The sequence below is a fragment of the Manacus candei genome, unplaced genomic scaffold (genome assembly GCF_025592945.1).
Source record: "Manacus candei isolate 608988 ecotype Guabito, Panama unplaced genomic scaffold, ASM2559294v1 h1tg000014l, whole genome shotgun sequence".
NCBI lineage: Eukaryota > Metazoa > Chordata > Aves > Passeriformes > Pipridae > Manacus > Manacus candei.
In genome coordinates, this window is record NW_026138062.1 from 17,246,551 (window position 1) to 17,266,544 (window position 19,994).

At 40.6% G+C, this 19,994-nt stretch overlaps 1 protein-coding gene across 1 annotated transcript in view; it reads right to left on the reverse strand.

The window, feature by feature from the left end:
• Positions 1-5,789: 5,789 nt before the first annotated feature.
• Positions 5,790-19,994, reverse strand: part of LHFPL6 (LHFPL tetraspan subfamily member 6) — a 140,448-nt gene continuing 126,243 nt past the window's right edge. Inside the window, exons 3-4 of the mRNA XM_051780526.1 lie at positions 19,197-19,295; positions 5,790-6,885 (exon numbers count right to left, since the gene is read on the reverse strand). Of these exons, the coding sequence (XP_051636486.1) occupies positions 6,767-6,885; positions 19,197-19,295 (218 nt within the window). The 3' untranslated portion in view covers positions 5,790-6,766. The remainder of the gene's footprint in view (positions 6,886-19,196; positions 19,296-19,994) is intronic.

The window sequence follows — 19,994 nt, forward strand, 5'->3', positions numbered from 1 at the left end:
CCTTTCCATCTGGCAGTAAAGTCCCTTTGGACCCACCCAGCCTGGTAATATCAGCTAAGAACTGCAGCTTTACACCATATAGCAGATTTTACTTCACATCCTTTGAAATGTTCATTATGTTAGTTAATCCACTTTTCATTTTGTTCCTCTGGAACAGGCAAGATAAGGATGCACAGCTGGCTTGCTTTTCAAAAAAGGTGCTTTATTATCCAAATCCAGCAGTTTGTTTATCTGTAAAATAAATACAAACCATTATTTTATTAGGAGTTTCTGATCTTTGAAGACATAACTCCTAAATAAATACTAATTGCCAATATTATGTACCACATAAATCTGGCATTTGTAGGATCTTCTTTTAGTTAATTCTCAGATCACAAGAAACATTTACATAAGTACAAAATCAAGAAATACATAGGGATTTTTTGGCTTATAAAATGTGTGTTTGTCCATGTCTGTGTATTTTTTCCATAGGAGAAAAGATGGACAGTTTACCAAAACATAATACAAAGCCAGATAAAGAATGGTTATGGCATCTTGCCCATTGAATCCTTGCCTGACTTAAGTCAGTGGACTATTTGCCATAGGTTCCTACAGTTTTTGGATCAGGATTATGGAGTTCAATCCAAGCCCATTGAAATGACTGAAATCCTTAAGAGAAAAAGAAGTATTCACATGAACTGTTTGCTTTCTCTTAGCAGCTATCATGCTTTCAAAAGGTCAAGGTTTTGAAAAGTGGCGACATATGGCAGAGGTTTAGGGAATGGGATAAAATTATGAGGCTGAGAGGCAGTGGAATTTGTAGAAAACCACCCACTCAGATGTCCTGTGTAGGAATTGACTGCCCACTACTTGATGAAACACTCGGTTCTTTTGTGACAAGCTGGAGCAGAAGTGCTTTGCAGTGTGACTTTGTCTACAAGCCTAACAAGTCTACTTTATTTCTTTATTAAGTGCTCTTAAATTTTGATTTTGCTGACTGATGTGAAGATAATCAAAGCTACTGATAGCACCTGGACAATGAAAAGAGAATGAAAATATTTGTGTATGCAGAGCAGGTCTGCATTCAGTTTTCAAATGCACATGGAGCACATGGAACACCTTGGCTTCTGGCCTGGAGCTGAGGCTGGTTGGTACAGGGGTCTCACACAATGGTGACAGCAAGCTTTACTCCCATTCCCAAGAATAATGTGAGGCAGCAGCTTCCTGCCTGCTAAAATAGATCTGCACTTGGTTTACGCTTCAGGTGGGGCTTTTTTGCGCTCTAGCATTGCTTTACCATTCCCATCCAACAAGCCAAACTGATTTATAGCCACCTGGGCGACGATCATGCTTGATGCAAGTTTAGAAATGACTGTACATCTAGTGATGCTCAGTTCTGGCCACAGTGCCTGCTGAGGATCTATTTGAGGGTCACAAGATATCCCTGTGTGATGAAGGATGCTCAGAGCAGAGTAACTTATAGTTAATTTGCTTTTAGTCAGCCAGGAAATCAGGCAGCAATGTGCTGGACCCTAGTGGTGTAGATATGTCTAATGAAGCTGTGCCATATGTTCCTTTCAGAATTCCTTTAATTTTCCTTGTGATGACTTAATTTAATATGCTCGGCATAACATACAGTATCCCTAACATACTGATATTCTTAGCAGATACTCCTAGCAGACTGAAAGGTCTCAAAATTGTCCACAAAAGGAGTCAGTCTTTACTCAATTAAAATATGCATATAAATTTCAATGAATATTTTGTTTCTTGGTGAGGAACATGAAAAAAGGACACCTATTTATATTTAACCTAATAACCATCCTTCTAGTTGCTTAAACAAGTGAACTTGAAACTGTTTCAAAATTTTCCTTATATTCTCTGATCCATCACTATTTAAAGAATAATAATAAAAACACTTAATACTCAAAAGCATATATTTAAAATCCTGTCTGCTTAAGGGATTACATTTAAATGTCACTTCTAAAAAAAAAAGACATATCTAATTTTGTCATTGTCTCTCTGGAAGGTTAAGTATGTAGGGCAAAATTAATGCTTATGTTGATGCGCAGATTATCTCTCTTGTCATTCAGTTTGATATTTTTCACCAACTATTTAAATGAATGACAGATAAATTGCAGTTGCCACTGATTTCTGGATTTTCTCTCAAGAAAAAGGAAGTAGGTGTTAAATCACCTCAGGAGCTATCTAACTCATTTCAAAACATTTTTAAAGGTTGGAGGTTTTTTCATAGACATATATTTGTATTTTGTGAAGAGAGTAAACTCTACATCATGTAGTAAAAATTCAAGTAATCTGTTAACATGTAAGTCTTGAAAAGTAATGACTTTTTTTGATAGAAATAGCATAATGCCCTCTCAAATTCCAGACAGGGCCTGCATGTACCTCATATTTATGCAGAAAAGCTTCTCCCTGACTTAATGCTTGAATGACAGAATTTGCATTTTACCTCTCAGAAAATACTGTGTTAATGCTCAGGACAAGAGTCTTGGCACTGCACACTATGCTGCACAGGCAAAGAAAGTCCCCAGCTCTCTGGGGTTAGGGTGGGAGAATTTCCTAGTCAAAATGTGTTCTCCTGAACTCATTCCCAAAGATTAAACTTATGTAAATAGAGTTGCATCAAGTTCTTCCACCTCCACTTGCCTCACTCAAACTTATATATGAAGTACATTTCCAGTCAGATTGTATTTATTAAGAACAAGCTGTTCCTGACCCACCATGGTGTGTCACAAGATTTGTGACTGAGGGAAGAGCAGTGGCTGTTGTTTGCATGGGTTTTAGCAAGTCTTTTGCCACAGGCTCCCAGTTTTTTTGTACTGAGTTTGGACATTATGGTCTGGATGGCTAGGCAACCTGATGGGTAAAAGCTTGGTTAGATGACCAGGGTTGTGTCTCCTGGTTGGACCTGAATGCTTGTAGTGACTGGGATATCACAGGTCTATCATGGAACCCGTCCTGTGTAATGGCTTCATCAGTGACCTTAAGAGCTGGAGGACTGTGCTCACACCAAGTTTTCAGATGACACCAATCTGGGAGGACCAGGCAATATACTGAGGTGTACAGCTGTCATCCATAGGCACTGAGAGTCTGGAGGAATGGCACAACAGGAACCTTATGAAATTCAACAAGGACAAATGCCAAGTCCTGCATATGTGAAGGAAGAAGCCCCTGCAGTGACATAGGTCAGGAGCTGCCTGACCTGGGAGCAACTCTGTGGGAAGGACCTGGGGACCTGGGGTCTGGAGGCCAAAAGTCAGGGCTTGTTCAACCTGGCGAAAAGATGGCTGGTGGGGGACACGATAACCCAATAGCAGCCACTCAGTACCTATGGGGCGGCGACAGGAGATGGAGGTGAGCTCTTCTCAGTGATTCTTGGTGAGAGGATGAGACAATGGGCATTAATTGAAACAAGAGATCAAGGAAAACTCATTCCCTGTGAGGACAGTCAGGCAGTGGCACAGGTTGCCAAGGTGTGTTGTTCATCTCCATCCTTGGAGGTTTTCAAGACCAGGGGAAATTCTTAAGCAACCTATTGTAGCCACATGACTGACCCTGCCTTGGGCAGGAGGTTGGACCACAGACTTCCTGAGTTTCTTTCCCACCTGAATTATCCTATGGTCCTAAGATAGCTTATGATAATGAACAGTAGTCTGTGACCATATGATTTGTTTCCATATATATAGCTCCTGCATTAGCTGGGAGTGACAGATGAAACTTGCAGCTCCTAGAGCATTTGTTGGGAGCGGGCTAAGACATCTGACTGTGTTGACAGTAAGCTCCAGAACACTGTGTGGTCTAGAACATAGAAAGTGTATAATCACCCAAAGAATGAGACTTTGCAATAAATTTCCCAATGTAGTTGTTAGGGGAAACTGCTTAAATAGTTTTAAAATGCAGCTTGATAAATTTATTAACAGGATCCTGGGATACCATTGCCAGCACTGGCAAGGACAGAATTCAGTGACTTAGCAGCATGTGCAAGCTTACATCTTTTGTTTTGACAAATGCAAGGCCAAGCTCCTCATCTTCAAGAATAAATAAATGGAAAATTAAACATGGTAAATATTGTAAATATTTCATTGACACTTCATACTGTGAAATTGAAAGCAATCTTTTGCCCAGTTTGAAGTTATTAGAGTTTGTAGCTGTGAGGCTTGATAACCATGATAATAAATGATATTTATATTCTAGCGAAAAATGGATATCAGAAGCAAAATGCACAAATATGGAAAAACCTAATTAAATTGTGATTGGTTTATTCATATCACAGCAGCTGAAGGCTATATGATAAACAGTTACAAAGCAGGTGCAGCATATGTCATTGGCTTGATTATTAAAAATTGACATTTTATTTAAGACCAAACTAAAAAAAGGAGTTTTTATACAAATTCAAAGAAAGCCACCCATGCTATAATGGTATTGCATTGCAACAAAACCCTAATTTTCTTCATGAACTAATTGCACAGTTCCACTTTGTCATGATAAATTAAGCCTGAACTGAGCACAGGAATATCTAAAAAAAGTCAAAATGTTCTCCGTGATGTATGGTCCAGGATATAATCTTGAGAGAGTCAAATGTAGAATAATAACACATATATTTATAGCCAAATCACAGGAACCTGGTATAGCAAACCAGTTTCAGTGGAAGGAAAGGCATGTTTCCGGAGTAACATACTGTACAAAGGCGGCGTTTTTCCATCGAGACACACCTGATAAAGATCTTACTGGGGTCAGAGGATCCACAGTCAAAGTTGTATTTTTATCTCCTTCATTTTTAATAAAGCAGCAATCCACAACCCTAACAGGTATATTATTACTTACTGTGAGGATATATGGAATATATATATATATGTCCCACTGCTGCTGGTGCCATTGGAAGAGCATGCAGGGAGGCAAGTCCACACGGCAAGTCCACACGGTTGGTGTGCTTCTCAGCAGATGTGCAGTCAGATGAGATAGGGCTATTATCGGCTAATCTGGGAGAGGTAAAGTACAATTTTGTTTTCACTGCACAGCACCATAAAGCAAATAAATAGGGCTTAGTCTATATTGAAACTCGATAAAATTCAGTTGAGTGATATCACTGTAAGCTGACATTGCTATTTCCACATTCCTCCAAAAAGATGCCCAGCATAATGTACAAAGCAACTGAATGGTGTCAGATTTGTTCAGCTACAAGTGTTACTAGCCAGCAGAACTGCAACTGGAACATAGATAGTGATTTAAATGACAGAAATATCATATTGGGAAAAAAGAGCAGAAAAACAAATTTGAAAGGAAATAGCATCAGTTAATGTCATGATTGAAAACCCCTTACAAGTTCCCACGCTCTAAGTTCACATTGTTTTACTTAAAGAAAACAAAAGATTTGTTTTTTTAAGCCTTGTATGTACAGTACCAGTGTCCTGTGCAGGGAATACCACCTGGTAGGTATTTGACCAGTGTCAGTGCTATTAAGTCAGTAAAGGCTTATTTCAGTTGTATAAATAGGGATAATACAGCGCTGTGTGAAATGCTGAGTCTGCAGCAGGAAGGACAAAATGGGAAGGTGTCACTGAAGTCCTTCAGGACACCTGACAGCAGCAAGCAAAAATGTGGGATACGCCAGAATGCCTCCAGTGCCAACAGGTGTCTGTCCTCAGGCAATGTAACTGAACCCTAAAGGTATGTGTTTTACAGGGTAAAAGGATACAGCATGGCTATAAAAGTTATGACTATTTCTGAGAATTTTTCCAGTGGGAATCTGGGAAGGAACTGTTTCATCTACTGACATGACCACGCGTTTCAAGTATTGATCAAGGAAAAATTTATTTACAGAGATTTTTCAAATACAAACATAAAATAGCACATATTATATATATATTTTACAAAAATGAATATTGAAATAATAAACATGGTACAGCACAATACAACATCAATGAGCTAAACATAACAGCAACAGAAATCTATGCCTGGAAGAAGTTTCCTGTTAGTCATACGTAACCAACAGAGCTCTACAGTACCTTAAGTGGAACTTCCAATGGACAGAAAAACGTCCATTTACTGCATTTCATAAAAGTACTATAGGAAGGCTACATGTGCCAAGTAATTATGTTGCATTTTGCAATAATGCTGGAAACACAGAGGCTTAATAAAAGTTATAGAGGGTTGAATAAGCAGTGGCTAAATGTTTGGGCAAGAAAAATGTGTAGAGATTATACAAAATACTGATAAAGTGGCTTATTGGTCCTTTTATTAAGTTTAATATATAGATTAAAAAGTGTTGCAACACTGAGTTTTAAACCACCAAAGAGAAGTAAAAAAAAAAAAAAAAACAAACGAAAGAAAGGAAAAGAAAGAAGAACCGCACCAAAAAAAATGTTTCTTCTCTACTCATTTTGTGCCATGGTCAACATCTGTGCGTGTGTGTGTGTGTGCTTTTGGGGCTGCCATTCTGTAGCTCAGCTTCCAGCTGCTGCCCCCTCACCAACCTGTTAATTAATTGGTGCATGCAGAATTTCACTGTTTGCATAAGTGGAGTTTTCCTTGCCTGTATTTTTGTGGAGCAGACCATGAGCAGGCTTGAAGGGAGAAAGCCCGTCCCTGCCCAGCCAGATCGGATGGCTTCGAACCACCTTCACCTCCCTGCCATCCTGGGCCCACCCGCCATCCCGCCCGAGGCCCGCTCCAGAGAGAAAGCACTTAAAAATTCCTTGTTCATCATCATTATCCAGAAGACATCAGCAAGCCCCTCAGGTGCCTGGCAGCACCTGAGCCAGGGGCCAGCTCAGTAGGGGTATTGCTTCTGCTTCTTGCCCGAGAAGCAGGCCAGCCAGGTGCACACCAGCATGGCCGCCGCCGCGCCCCCGCCCGTGCAGTAGTAGGCCCAGCCGATGTGGCAGGTCCCTGCAAGGGAAACAGAGCAACACAGATCAGCGCTAGCCGGGGAGGAAGCGCCGCTGCCAACCTCCCTTCTGCCCACCCAGGAAAACACTTTTCTAGTTTTCTGCCCCACTTGTGTGCCCACCGCAGACAGGGAACGTGGGGCACAATTCAAACTCTGCCATTGCGGTGACAGGGCTGGAAACCAGATGCAGCTGTGAACTGCTGAGTGACAGTAACCCGGGACATGGATACGGGGGACTCGTTCACATGGGCATCGACCCTGACCGTCCACAAAGGAGCAACCTCCCACATGGGTGCTGCTGTGGGAATGGAATCATAGAGTCTGGAAATAAAAAAATTAGAGAAATTTCCCTATCCCCATCCGTGGTCACCACTATTGCTGGAAACTTTACTGATCTTCCATCTAACCTGTGTAACAGTGCCACAATATGCCTTTGAATCCATTTAATGGCCTCAGGATCTTTATACAGTCAAACTCATCACCAGAGAATGGTGCTGGGGAATCCCACGGTGGACTGTAAAGTGATTGCTCTCCTTCCAGGCACGACTGTGCCTGCAGTAGGGAAGGAGATCAGGAAAACAATGGCTGCAGCAAGAAGGAGGCTTTCTTAGAGACCTCCAAAAGCATGGAAATGGCTGCTGCTACTCCTCAGGATTTCAGCCCATCTCAAAACTGAGGTTCTCCCTGTCTTGTTGACACCATGGGTGATATTACCCCCCTTTGAGCAGTGAGCTCTCTCAGTAAGGCACAAGCGGCAATGCAACACTTCCTTCCCAACCTCTGGAAAAAGCATCAGAAACTACTCTTCCCTTCAGAGGATAAAAGGTATCAACAGAGTTTCCATCTAGAAATAGGTGACATGTCCATATTCTGTCCCAATGGCACCCCTGAGGGCCAGGTTTCAGTTTCAGGCAATTATCAACTCAGCTACTCCTGCCTTAGGCACCAGAAACACAAGATGTCTGTTCATCTTAACATGTCCAAGGCATTAGCATGCCTCAAAGCAGACAGCATGGCCATTGACTGTCTACAGGATATTGTCAGGCAAGCTTTGTATGAAGACATTAATGGGAGGCAACACTTACGCTCCTGGCCACTTTGAAGATCTCAGGTTGACACCACAGCAGGAAACATAGTACCTGTTTCACTTTTTCTTCATAAGCCTCACAAATTTTTATTTAAAAAAAATGTCCAGTGAAACAAAGACCCTGATATGACCAAGAGGACTTGAGGAACTGTGTTTGAGCCTTGGTTTGAGCTCATTAGCCTCTCTCCTTAATATGCTGGAGCAGACAGAGAGATTTACTTGGTTTTGTCATCTGGTTATGCTCTGTAGATCAATGCCATTCTTGGCTTCCTTACAGAGAACCACAGAGACAGTCTGACTTCCTCAAGAGAAGGCCATCAGCATCCCTGGAGAGCTGCCAAGAGCCTGGCAATGTCACTGATGCTGATACTTGCCCAATCACACAGCAGTACGCGAAGAGACCTGTCTCTGGGCCATCTATTGTTTTTCCAGTGTATACACACAGTCTATAGCTTCTGTTGGGAATTTCAAAACCAGACTTAAGCATATACCAGATGTTTAAACCCATTGGATTGTTTGAAAATGATCACATTTATACCGGGGTAGGATGTGCTACAGCATTTCTCATGATAAGATGGACTCCATCTGATAGGTCTTTTTAAATTGTGAAGTATTCCTAAAACTACTAGAGAATTGTAGTTGCAGCTTGAAAATGTAAATCTTTCTCATCATGATGCTTCCAAGCAGAGAAAATAAATGTCAAAATACTACTTTAAAAAAGAGATTCACATGGGAGCACTGCCCAAAGCTGTAACCCGAGCAGGATAGAATGAAGTAAATGCAAACTTTTGCATGGTGTAATTTCAAATTTTGTGCCTTGGCAGTGGGAGAGGGGGACAGTGTGTGTGATACATATTAAGAGAAAAGAACTGTTAAATCAGTGTCAGAGATGTGTTCAACAGACACAACATACAAGTTCACTCTTGGCTGAAGAGAATAACATTTCTCTATACCACGCTCCATCTACCCAAAGTACCACTGCCCTACTTAATGCTCTGAGACACGGCAGGCCGGCAGCCTCTTGATCTAACAAATGCAATGTAGTTCACAAGTGTGAGTTGGGTCAAGATGAACAAATGAAAGAATGGGATAGCAGGAGAACAGATGAAAGAGCTGGGAGCCTGACCTTAGAGCAATAATAACGTGGCAATAAACCTGACCATTATTTCCAGCCTGTGTCAAGAGCAATGGGAGGCCTTGGATAGAATAGCTTGATCTGTACTTGGATGCTGCTGAGCAGAACAGAATTTCAAGCTGTTGTGCTGAAGAAGAGCCTGCAGTGGGGCAGGTGTCTGAGGGTATAAGATTTAGCTACACTTGTCATTGCAAGTGTAGTTAATCCATCTCAAGGGTAGCCATTGCAATGAATGCCTATAGTGTGTCAAAATGAAACAATGCCACCCCTTTTGTAATCCTGTATTACACAAGAAGAAAAATATTTTGGAGTTAACGTCTCTGCTTTGGTGTTCTCATTTTACCACATGTATGACTTTTTTAGTCTACTGTATACTAAAGAAAGATTGTTGGTTATCAATAATTGGGTAACTTAGTTGCAGTTTAAATTGTAAAATGCCTTCTGCCTCACATTGATATAAACCACTCATTTTAAAAGGAACAAGAAGTTTTATTAAAAGCAGAGTTGAGGAATTACTATTGCACTGACATCAGCAGGACTAGTCATGTATTCAGTAGTAAACAAATGGTTAAGAGCTTTGCAGAACTGGGGTTGAAAATCAACCATCAAGTAGAGCAGAGTTTTCATGGAGCCTGTCATATTAAAGACTAGAAATCCAGTGTTCAATTTCCCTCTTTTTTAATGTCAAAACTCTAAAATGAAAATCAAGACTACCTAAACACTTGATAGAATTAAAGCAGTTATCAAAACCATGTCACTTTTGACACACAGACAAAGGCACAAAAGCTGTTGTTTTCCGTAAGGATGCACGGGAGCACACATATATATAGATATAAGAGTGCTCGTCCATTGAAGATGTGGAGATGCATGCAAGAATTCATACATGTTCTTGCTCATAAGATGGGCTAGATCTGGTTTTGTGCCAAAGTAAATTCCCAGCAGCTGAAGTGCTCTTCTATCTGATAGAGATGACAAGCATCACAGCAGCTTGCTTCTCTGCACAGAACTGGTGCTTTCAACAAATCAGTCTTTACCTGACAGGTCAGTATGGAGTGAGAAGCTGTGGCTTCAGCACTTCAGCATATTGTTAATTCTGGATCCTTTTTTTTTTTTTTTTAAGAGAGCATAAATAATTGGAGCTTTTGGTTGCTCAGTGAAGCAGGACTGTCCAAGTTGGCTCAGGTAAATTCATAGTCAGCCATTAAGAACTTTGTTTTCACCTTTGTTTTACTGTGATTGGCAGCAAAAGAGTGCCAGGATGAACACTGAAGTAACAGAATAATGAACTTTGCAGCTATAGGGATGGATGACCATTTTCCAAGCAAATAAAAGAATGAAAGCGTGGAAACATTACACTCCTCTCTTTTTTTAAGAGGATTAAGAGAAATTGTGGTCCCTGAGGACCGAGGACAATAGTATGTTGAGTGAGGACACTATCAAAAGAAGATTCACAGAAAAGAGTCCCAGAGAACATAATGCAATATTTACTAAATCAAAAGAAATCAGAAAATGTGGAGGAGTGGTTTTGCAGTGACTGATGGGCTTATTAAAAAACACTTCTATGCCTTCTTCTTATTTCTAATGTAATCTTTGAGGCCATGATATATGTCTCCTCGCTCCCCTCCTCCTCTTGAATATATAGGCAAATAAAGATTAAGAAAAATTTGGAAGTGAGTGAAATTTGGCAATAGAAAATCTGTGGATGCTTGATCTACCATGGAACTGAGCCAGGATCCAGTTGCCAAAACAGAATTTTAGCAGGATTTCTATTCATGATGTCTTATAAATAATTATCACATATAGTTATCAAGGTCTTAGAAATAACATATGGTTTCATCTAAAATAACCAATAATTGCCACTTATGAAAAAATATCCTGAATATGAAAGTGTCTTGGTTGCAAATCTGTTAATTGCATGATTTAGTATCTTAAATATTTGTACCTGTTAATTGTGCTGTTAATTTTAAGACTACCCTGGGCTTGCAGTCTAGAGTATTTGCCAAACTCTAATCAATTAACCTTAAGTACAGCCTATTTTCCAAGATAAAGAAAAAAAGATTTCAGAATTAGCTGGACTGTAGAATACAAATTATATACCTCCAAAAATAAAAACTACAATTCCTGCAAAATTTCCAAGAAGTTTTGCAGGAATTCTAATTAATGGTTTCACATGGGAGTCCAGTACTATAGAGAATGTGAATTCGCATAATCAATCAGGATGCTGGAAAAGAAATCAGAGAAGAAAGCAGAGTGTGATGTTAAGGGATATACAGGGATTTGGAAATATGAAAGACATAAACGAATGTAAAAGATAATCAGCTAATTAATATGAAGGCACAATTATTTTGAAAAAATCCATGATAAATTAAATAGCTGAAGATTTTTTTCTTGACACAGCTACAATGAAAAACTGTCATGTGAAATCAGCTACTAAAGCATGAAAAGAAGCTGAAACTTGGAATGCATCCAGAAAGGATTAAAGTAGTTAAGTGAGACAAAGAAAGAACACTATATAAGGCAAATAGACTGCTACAAAGTAATGCATTCAGTGAAACTGGTTTCTTTGTCTGTTGCATGGATCTGACTTTCTCAATGGATTTAGCTTTTCAAAGGAATATGATTTTTTTATGTGTGTACAGATCAAGCTATTTTGGTTACTTATAATTGGTCTGTAACTAAACGCATAAAATTTCATAAAGTTCTGAAGTGTAAAAAAGTAGGACAAAAATGCCAACTTGAAATTCTTTAGTTCTGCTGTATGCAGACACTCACTCATATGACCAAATCCTCCTTTCTTTGGAGGATCACATAATTTTGCTTAATCAAACCTCAAATTTGCTGTAGGTGTGTATTTATCATGGAACAATGAAGGAGAAACCAATACCTTGTGTCACTTACAGTGCTCAAATTCCCAAGGGCAAATGGCTTATGTCGAGCTAATAAGGAGCACTCTCAGCCTCCTGCAAGAAGTCAGCAGAAATCTCACCTAGTGCGGGAAATGAAATCAATTTCCCCTCTCTTTGGACATCCACCCTGGACTAGTATCTCAGATTCCCTCCAGAAACAAGGAGGAGGAAAAGTCACTTATAAAATTGTGTTGCATTTCTTCTTAAGGTAAACATCTGAAGTACAGCAGGTGAACTCTGTTCAAGTAGCACCTATTTTTCTCCCTTTTAACTATGAAGAGATTCCAAACAACCAGTTCAGCTGCACTTTTTGAATAATAAAGAGCACCAAATACTTGCTCCAGGTAGTCTGAGTCCCTTTCTGGATGCTTACGCTTATGTCTATTGACTGCAGAGGGTCCTTGCATGACCATGATCTAAGTCTGGCAACAAAGGTAAGTGCTTTATAGAACCATAGTATGGTTTGGGTTGGAAGGGACCTTAAATATCATATAGTTCCAACCCCCCTGCCATGGGGAATGACATCTTCCACTAGACCAGGTTGCTCAGACCAGCCAACCTGACTTTAAAATCTTACAGGGATGGGGCATCCACAACTTCCCTGGGCAACATGATCCAGTGCCCCACCACCCTCCCAGTAAAGAATTTTTTTCCTAATATTTAAACCTACTCACTTTCAAGCCATTCCCCCTTGTCCTGTCACTATATGCTCTTGTAAATAGTCCCCCCTTACATTAAAATATATGTGGACCTTGATATAGTCACCAAAGGCTTATGAAGATTTAAGAATGGAAGCTATCTGGGTAGCATGAAAGAGGAAATGTTTCTTGATGGAACACTGTCTTTACTAACACGTAGTTTACTCACTCACTTATCTAATAACTCAGTAGCTGCACCTCAGGTATGCTTGCAAAGATTGTGCTCAGCCCCAGTCAAAAAAGAATGAACTGGTAAAATCTCTGAGCTCTTTGCAGAGGACCTGAAAACAAAAAACCTGCCTTTTTCGGATTGATTTCTCTTAGAAAAACATCTTTGAATCTTTTGCCTTTAATAGGATTCTAACTGTCCTTCCCTCTAAATCCTTACCTTGATTGTTTTGGCACTGTATGGCAACACTCAGCCAGATGCTAAAATGATGTCACCTAAGACAAATTAACTAGCTGACAAAGCTTTTTTTATATCCACTGCTTTCTGTGGGGGGTTTATGCTGTTTTAGTAACTGCACGGTTTGCTTTCAAAGTGCTTTAAAGATCATTTACTCTAACATTTCTACAGCAAAAGTAATTATCAAGTCAACAGTTCTCTTTAAGATATTTCAAGCCCTCTAAAAGCGGCAAAGGGGAACCTTAATAACAATGATATTTGGAAACAAATATCTCTCAACAGAGAAGTTTCTGAGAGGTTTTCGGGCCATTTCAGCTGCTTGTTTAGTTCAGGATGGGAGCCAGGCTTTTAAGTTGCTCTCTAGACAGCCACTTTGGCCAGGCAAGCCCTTTCATAGCAGTTCACAGATGGATGGACTGCCAGAGACAGCAAACAAAGGTGTGTATTTGGAGCTCTTGCTTTGGTTGCTGCTGCAACTGAGCCCAGGACAGGGAGAGATAGAGCATGACAGCCAGAGAAAGTGAAACAACTAGAGAGGATCTAGAAGGATTTGCAGAAAACACAGGACATGAGACTGTTCCCAGTCTTATAAGGATGACATGAACTCAAATAAGCACAGAATGCATCTTGGGCAGGCTAAGGTAGCAGCTGCCCAGTGGGTAGGCAGGACATGGTGTGCCAATGGCACACCTGACTCCTTGATGCCAGACCTGTCATTTTCACTGCCTTAGTCAAAGAATCCTATGACTGGTTTGGGTTAGAAAAGACCTTAAAGACCATCTAGTTCCAACCCCCCTTTCATGGGCAGGGACACCTTCCACTAGACCAGGTCACTCAAAAGCCCATCCAACCTGGCCTTGAGCACTTTCAGGGATGGGGCATCTGCAGCTTCTCTGGGCAGCCAGAGCAACCTGTGCCGTCACCGAATAGAACTTTGGCAATAGCAAAGAAAAGCATCATGAAACTCAGAGCTCTGAAGGTAGTCACATATAGCAAACACCAAGCCCTGTTTGTGCTCAGAATGCTTCTGAGCACAAAAATCACCTAGCAGAATAAAAACCAGTAGGTCCTAGGTAAGGAGACGGATGACATAAAAAGTAATCTCTCACAAAAAAGGGTAGGTCATAACAAATTCTGAAGCATTGATCATCCAAGCTGAGTTCTGACTGCCCAATGACACTGTATTTCCTCAAAGGAAGAAAAAATGTTTTCCAAGTAGTTCAACTTAAAAATTAGACTTTATCTTAAATTTAGTGTCTTCATTCTTTCAGGTTAATAAGATAAGTACACAATATCATTTCATAAATCTGGTGGCAGGGCATTGGCAGCTCGAGGCCAGATGAAATTTCCTAGGGCATAAGTCATCTATGTCTAGGTAAATTTACTGATAAAACCCTAATTTTTCAGTTGTTATTCTTATGTGGTACATTTAGAAATGAAAAAAAAAATTATATTAGTGCCTCTAGCTCAGTAAAATTGAATGTGTGCTATATGATATGCTATAATGATGCTTGCTTTTGGGAAATCACCTGCTAATTCCTTTTGTAGATGTGGGGATTTTGTAGATCTGACTCACTTTCACACACTTCAGTCAGCAGCTCTTGTACTGCTGTGCTATGTCAGTGCTGCCCTGAAAGGGCCCATAGGATGTAAATAATGTAACATAACAATAACATTTTGCACAGTGGCAAGAGATTAGGATGATTTTGATCCACCCTCAATGAAAGGCAGCCCCTTTGAGCACTGCTCGCTTATTACTCCAGTCTCCACCTCAGGCATTAGCCTGTTGCCAAATTAGACTGAGGATTTTGACTCAGTCAATGAGCAAGCAACTGTGCAGCTTTAAAACATAAAAATCTCTTTTTTCTTCCCCCATTTATTTGAATTGCCCTATTTCTAGGAGTTACTACCCTAAAAACAGCTGTAGAAGATTGCTCCAGTTCACAGTCTAGTGTTTCACTGGGAATTCTGCTCCATCTGTGACCTGTGATGGGATGCTGCAATACAAAGCAGGGCTCCAAGTCCTCCACAGAGGTCATGCTGAGTAGGAAGCTGGCAACCACAAGCAGAGGAACACAACAGACACCTATCATGACCTTAACCTCTCAACAAGATTTGCAAGGGGTCATTTGTCAAAGGTCTAATCTATCACTATGCTTTTTTTCAGGATGGCAAAACCAGATTGCTAGAGAAGAGCTGGGAGCCAGCCCCTCTACAGGTGCACCAGTCTCCATCTGTCTATTTATGGAGGTTATTCCCCATTTCCATTAGCAAAACAGCTCATCTATTGAATGTCATTTAATCAACAAATGAAGCTGTCCTTGGCAGGATATCCTCAGTTGAAGAATAACTCCTCTTTGTCAGAGATGGAGTTGTACAACCACTTTCATTTGACTGAAAAAAAAAAAGCCCAATTAAATAAATACATAAATGTCTAAGTAAATTCTTTGGATATAGTTCACTTTATAAAAGCCAAATAAATATCCATTTTTAAAGAGAGCAGCAAACTGCTGGGCATTTCACAATATCGGCTCAGGTTTTCTAGAAAAGAATACTCAAATCCACTTATACATAAATTAAAGACATGACTATTTTTCCTGAAGCCTTTTTAAATATTGCTTTGGAATGTACACAGAAATGTGTGTGTTTGATGGGGGTGGAGGGAGGGGGGTTCCTCTTCACAATATGGGCTATCAGCACTATTTGGAGTGCCTATTAGTCTTGCCTTTTCAGAGTGCCTGAAGACATGACAAGCATTTCTTATCTAGTACACCCACTAAGGATTAGGGGGTTTTATGGGTTCTTAGCATTTCTATTTATTTATTTTATCTAGTTATGAGCATGTTACAGGGGGTGAGCGTTAGTCATGTTTGGGTTTCATTTAATTGCTAATTCTAGAACGTTTCTGGTTAACATTACATTTCATGGTGCACAATTCAGCTTCTTCTCAAGAGAGTTCTCGTAGTTCCTCATCTGTACCTGCCTCTTGTTTTCATCCTCCTACAATGTAGATTGCAGCTCCTGGATTATCTTCTCTACCGTCAACCTAAAACATTTTTCCCCTTCACCTTTTGTAAATCCACAACAAATCAGTGCTGAATCCCCACCTTTCCGGGCTCTGTGGTCAAACCTGGTGAGCTTTGACCCTCCTTTCCTAACCACAGACACACATTCCCTGAGGCCCAAGCTGAAGCAGTTGCTCTACCATGCTTGCAGAGGAGTCAGTGCTGTCTGCTGACCAGCATTCCTTTGAACACCCTTTCCTTTGAGACTAACCACATGGGCTGAATTAGACTCTCAGTGTCATCCTCACTAGCACCTATAGCAGAAGGAGGGGCAGGACCAGCACTCCCATCACCACCTTTTCTTCATTAGTAAACCAGTGCAGGGCTCACAGCAGCTCAGATTTTCTGAGAGCATATTTTGAATGCAGTGTGGTTCTTCATACAACTCATTTCACAGACTCAGGGATAGAAAGCATATCATAGTGGCTTAATCAAATTAAATATTCAAATGAAAGCAATAATTGCTTAAATTTGTCTTGAGACTTAGTGAGATTAAGTCTTTGAAATATCATTCTTGGACTGTAGGCTATAATGAGGATGCCAGTGTCTAATGATTCAGAAAAGACTAGAGAGTTGGGGTTATCACCAACCAAGAGGTATTTATGAAAGATGAGCAGTGTGGTTATTGAATGGCCCTCGGACAGTACCTCTTCTTTATAGATGATTTTGATAACACAGCATCAACCAGACACTGACATTAAGTAAAAAAACTCTAGCCAAGCATTTAAGTTCACTGCCAATGTACATGGAAAAGAGATGTTTAGTGGCAGAGCTGCCTAGCAGAAATCACTACAGCAAATTTCAGCTCTCATTATAATCTGCTAATTAATGTGTTAACATATGATTGCAGCAGATCAGTGAGACCAGCACTGCTGTCAAGTCTAGGCATGTATAACACCTGCCCTGTGTGCTCTGCGTCTAGAAAATACAGCACGAGTACATGCCTTCACAGTTAATGCAATGCATCTTATCATCCTTATGTGTATCTTGAAGAAAAGCTGTCAGCTGAAATTTTTTACATGTGTTTCTTCACTGACTTTAACATCAGAGTGATTCAATTTATGGAAATATCTGACTCGTGAGTCGAGATCAAGACAATGAAGGTGGTCTCGGAGATCCTGCTCTGATTGTGGACATGATGGAATTCAAGATCACAGTTTGTAACTGCCCAAGTGCTGTCTTCAAGGAGCTCAGACTGGCATGACACCCACCTTCTGGGTTTGCAGAGAAATAACCTGGAAAGGTAACACCTTTCTGCACCTGGGAACAAACAGGGAAACAAGCAGGAATCACAGCAGCAGAGCTGCTCACGTACTTGGCATGGAAGAGCAGGCATCAGGGTGCACCAGTGAGGGGCTAGCTGGCCTTTCAAAGGGGGTGCTGCTCAATGCACTGGCTAGGAGCTACTTCAGGCTTCTGCACAGGATTGACCATGGGCAGCAGCAAACCTGAACGTTCCCTGCAACAGTTACCAGAGAGTTTTGCCTACTCCATCCTTTGAGACATCTTTACACAGAGCTGGGAATCTCAGCTCTGGGACATTTTTTTCTGCTAATACATTTCTGTTCCCTCTGCTCCCTCTCCTTTGTGTTTATATCTTTCAATTATTAAGTGAATAAAAATCTTGCAGGAAGTTTTTATACTTCACTGAAAAGAAAATTTAATATCAATACCACAGAAGGATATTAGAGTTCAGAACAACAAGGTAAAGCTTCTAGAGCACATTATACATGCCTTGGGCAACACCATAGGTGGTTGCTGATAAAAGCATCAGTGGCACTGTAGTGATGGGTGCTGATATTGGTTATGAGAACTTTTGGTCCCATGCCAGATCAAATGCACTCAAAACACCACAGGAATGGTGTAGGGGAGGGTGGCCTGAAGCATCTCTCCCAAAGCAATATTTTTTTATCTTTCAACCTCAATTCATTTTCATATCTTGACAAAAAACATTGTGAGATGGGAACAAATCTCCTCACTCCTGAAATCTGACAGAAACATCAGTGTAAAATTAAAAGATAATGCAGCAGGTTTGTATTTAACCCTAGGAGATCATTTTTGTCCATTATTCCTTGCACTGGGATTACTGTCAGGTCCTGCTCAGGTCTTGCACACACAGCTATGGAAAGAATTTCTAAGATCAACTAAGGCTTAGCTTTCAGGAGCTGGAAAGGGGGAGCTCTGTGTGCTTGGGAGCAGAAGCTCTCAAGTCAGTGGGGGGTCAAGGTGCTCAGTCTCTCCTGTTCCTTCGGGAGGACTGCAGATCCCCCTCTTCGAGTGACACAGGATAAGAGAGCACTTACAGAGTAGGGTGTCAGCAACTGCTTCAATCCTTCTAGCTAAACAAGGACCTAGATGAGCATTCAAACATCAGATCCTAATCATCCACATTGCTTAATCCTTAGGCTGCTGCTTAGCCCTTGCTTTCTAGACCTTCTCTAGAGAGACAAAGGTGTGAGCCTGGTTTGGCTTCATCGCTGGCTCTCATTCTGGTCTCAGTGTAGACATCACCAGTAAGACCACTGGCTTATTTGGGAGAAGGCTGATGTAGAGAACACATGTAATTTGCCAGCTTTCCAAATATGTGAATAACAAAAAAAATATACTCTTTAAGCTTGAGTTAGAAGGCCATAAGCATGTCAGAATTCTAAGATAGCCAACTGTACTAATTGAGAATCCCTGACCTGTGCAGTGATGGGATGCCTCTGTCTAGGTCGCCAGGGGTGTTAGCTCCCACACTGCAAAACTATTAAATCTAATTTATATCTTAAAAATATACATACATACATAAACAGATTCCTTCATTTTATTTTATAACATTCTTCTGGAAAATATTAACAGAAAACTATCTGAAATTCCCTGCCTTAGCACCATACCAGAATTATGCAATATGAATAGCCTACCACTCACAGGTAGGTTACTTCTCCCAGCCTGAACTCATGTCCTAGTTTGCTCTTATGGTCAACACATAGCAAGAGTCTAAGGTGGCTCAGATGCTCTAATGATGACTCACCCAATTCAAACTGGTTGGAAAGGTTACCACAGGTTTGTCTGACTTCTTCACTGTCCCAGCCAAGAGGATAGAGGGCACAACCAGAGCCAATCAACAAACCTATGGGGAGAAAAGGAAGCAGAAGTTTATACAAGCAATTGCCATTAACTTTAACACAGGCTGCCACTTGGGAATCAAAGTGTCAAGCTGCCATTTGGGAATCCCAGAGAAAAAAGAGTCTCTTCTTCTCCTAAAAACAGTTGAAAATCATTTGGACTTCTACTACTGCATTCTGCTGCACTGTTTTAGAGCTGGTCTGTGGGCTGGAGCCAGCCTGGGCAGTTCAGCACCAAAAGCCATCCTCAGCTTCTGGAGCTTTTATATGAGAGCTTTTAGACTCCTCTTCTACTCTGCAGAACTGCTACATACACAGTTTGAAAAACACAACATGGGGTTAAATAGAAGCTGTGTTAATCACAGTATTTACAAGCTGATTGCTTCTGATTAATTAAAACAACAATCAACCAGGGTCTACCAAAGTTCTAGCAGGAAAACTGACAGTTGTGCTAATCTGTTCTCATTTTCCTTTGGTTTTCACTCTTTCAAAACCAAGAGAATAATGGTTTCATTCCATTTGATCAATTCATAGCACAGGTACACACTCCACAAAGTTTTCTCAAGTCAGTCAGCTGAAAGAACTGAGGTCTTGAGCCATTTACCTATTATCATACTTGGCTTAACATTCACAACATGCTTTATTTTCTCTAGCCTTCATGCTGTCCTAGACAGGTGTGTTTTGGTAAAGTCTTTCCCTTCACA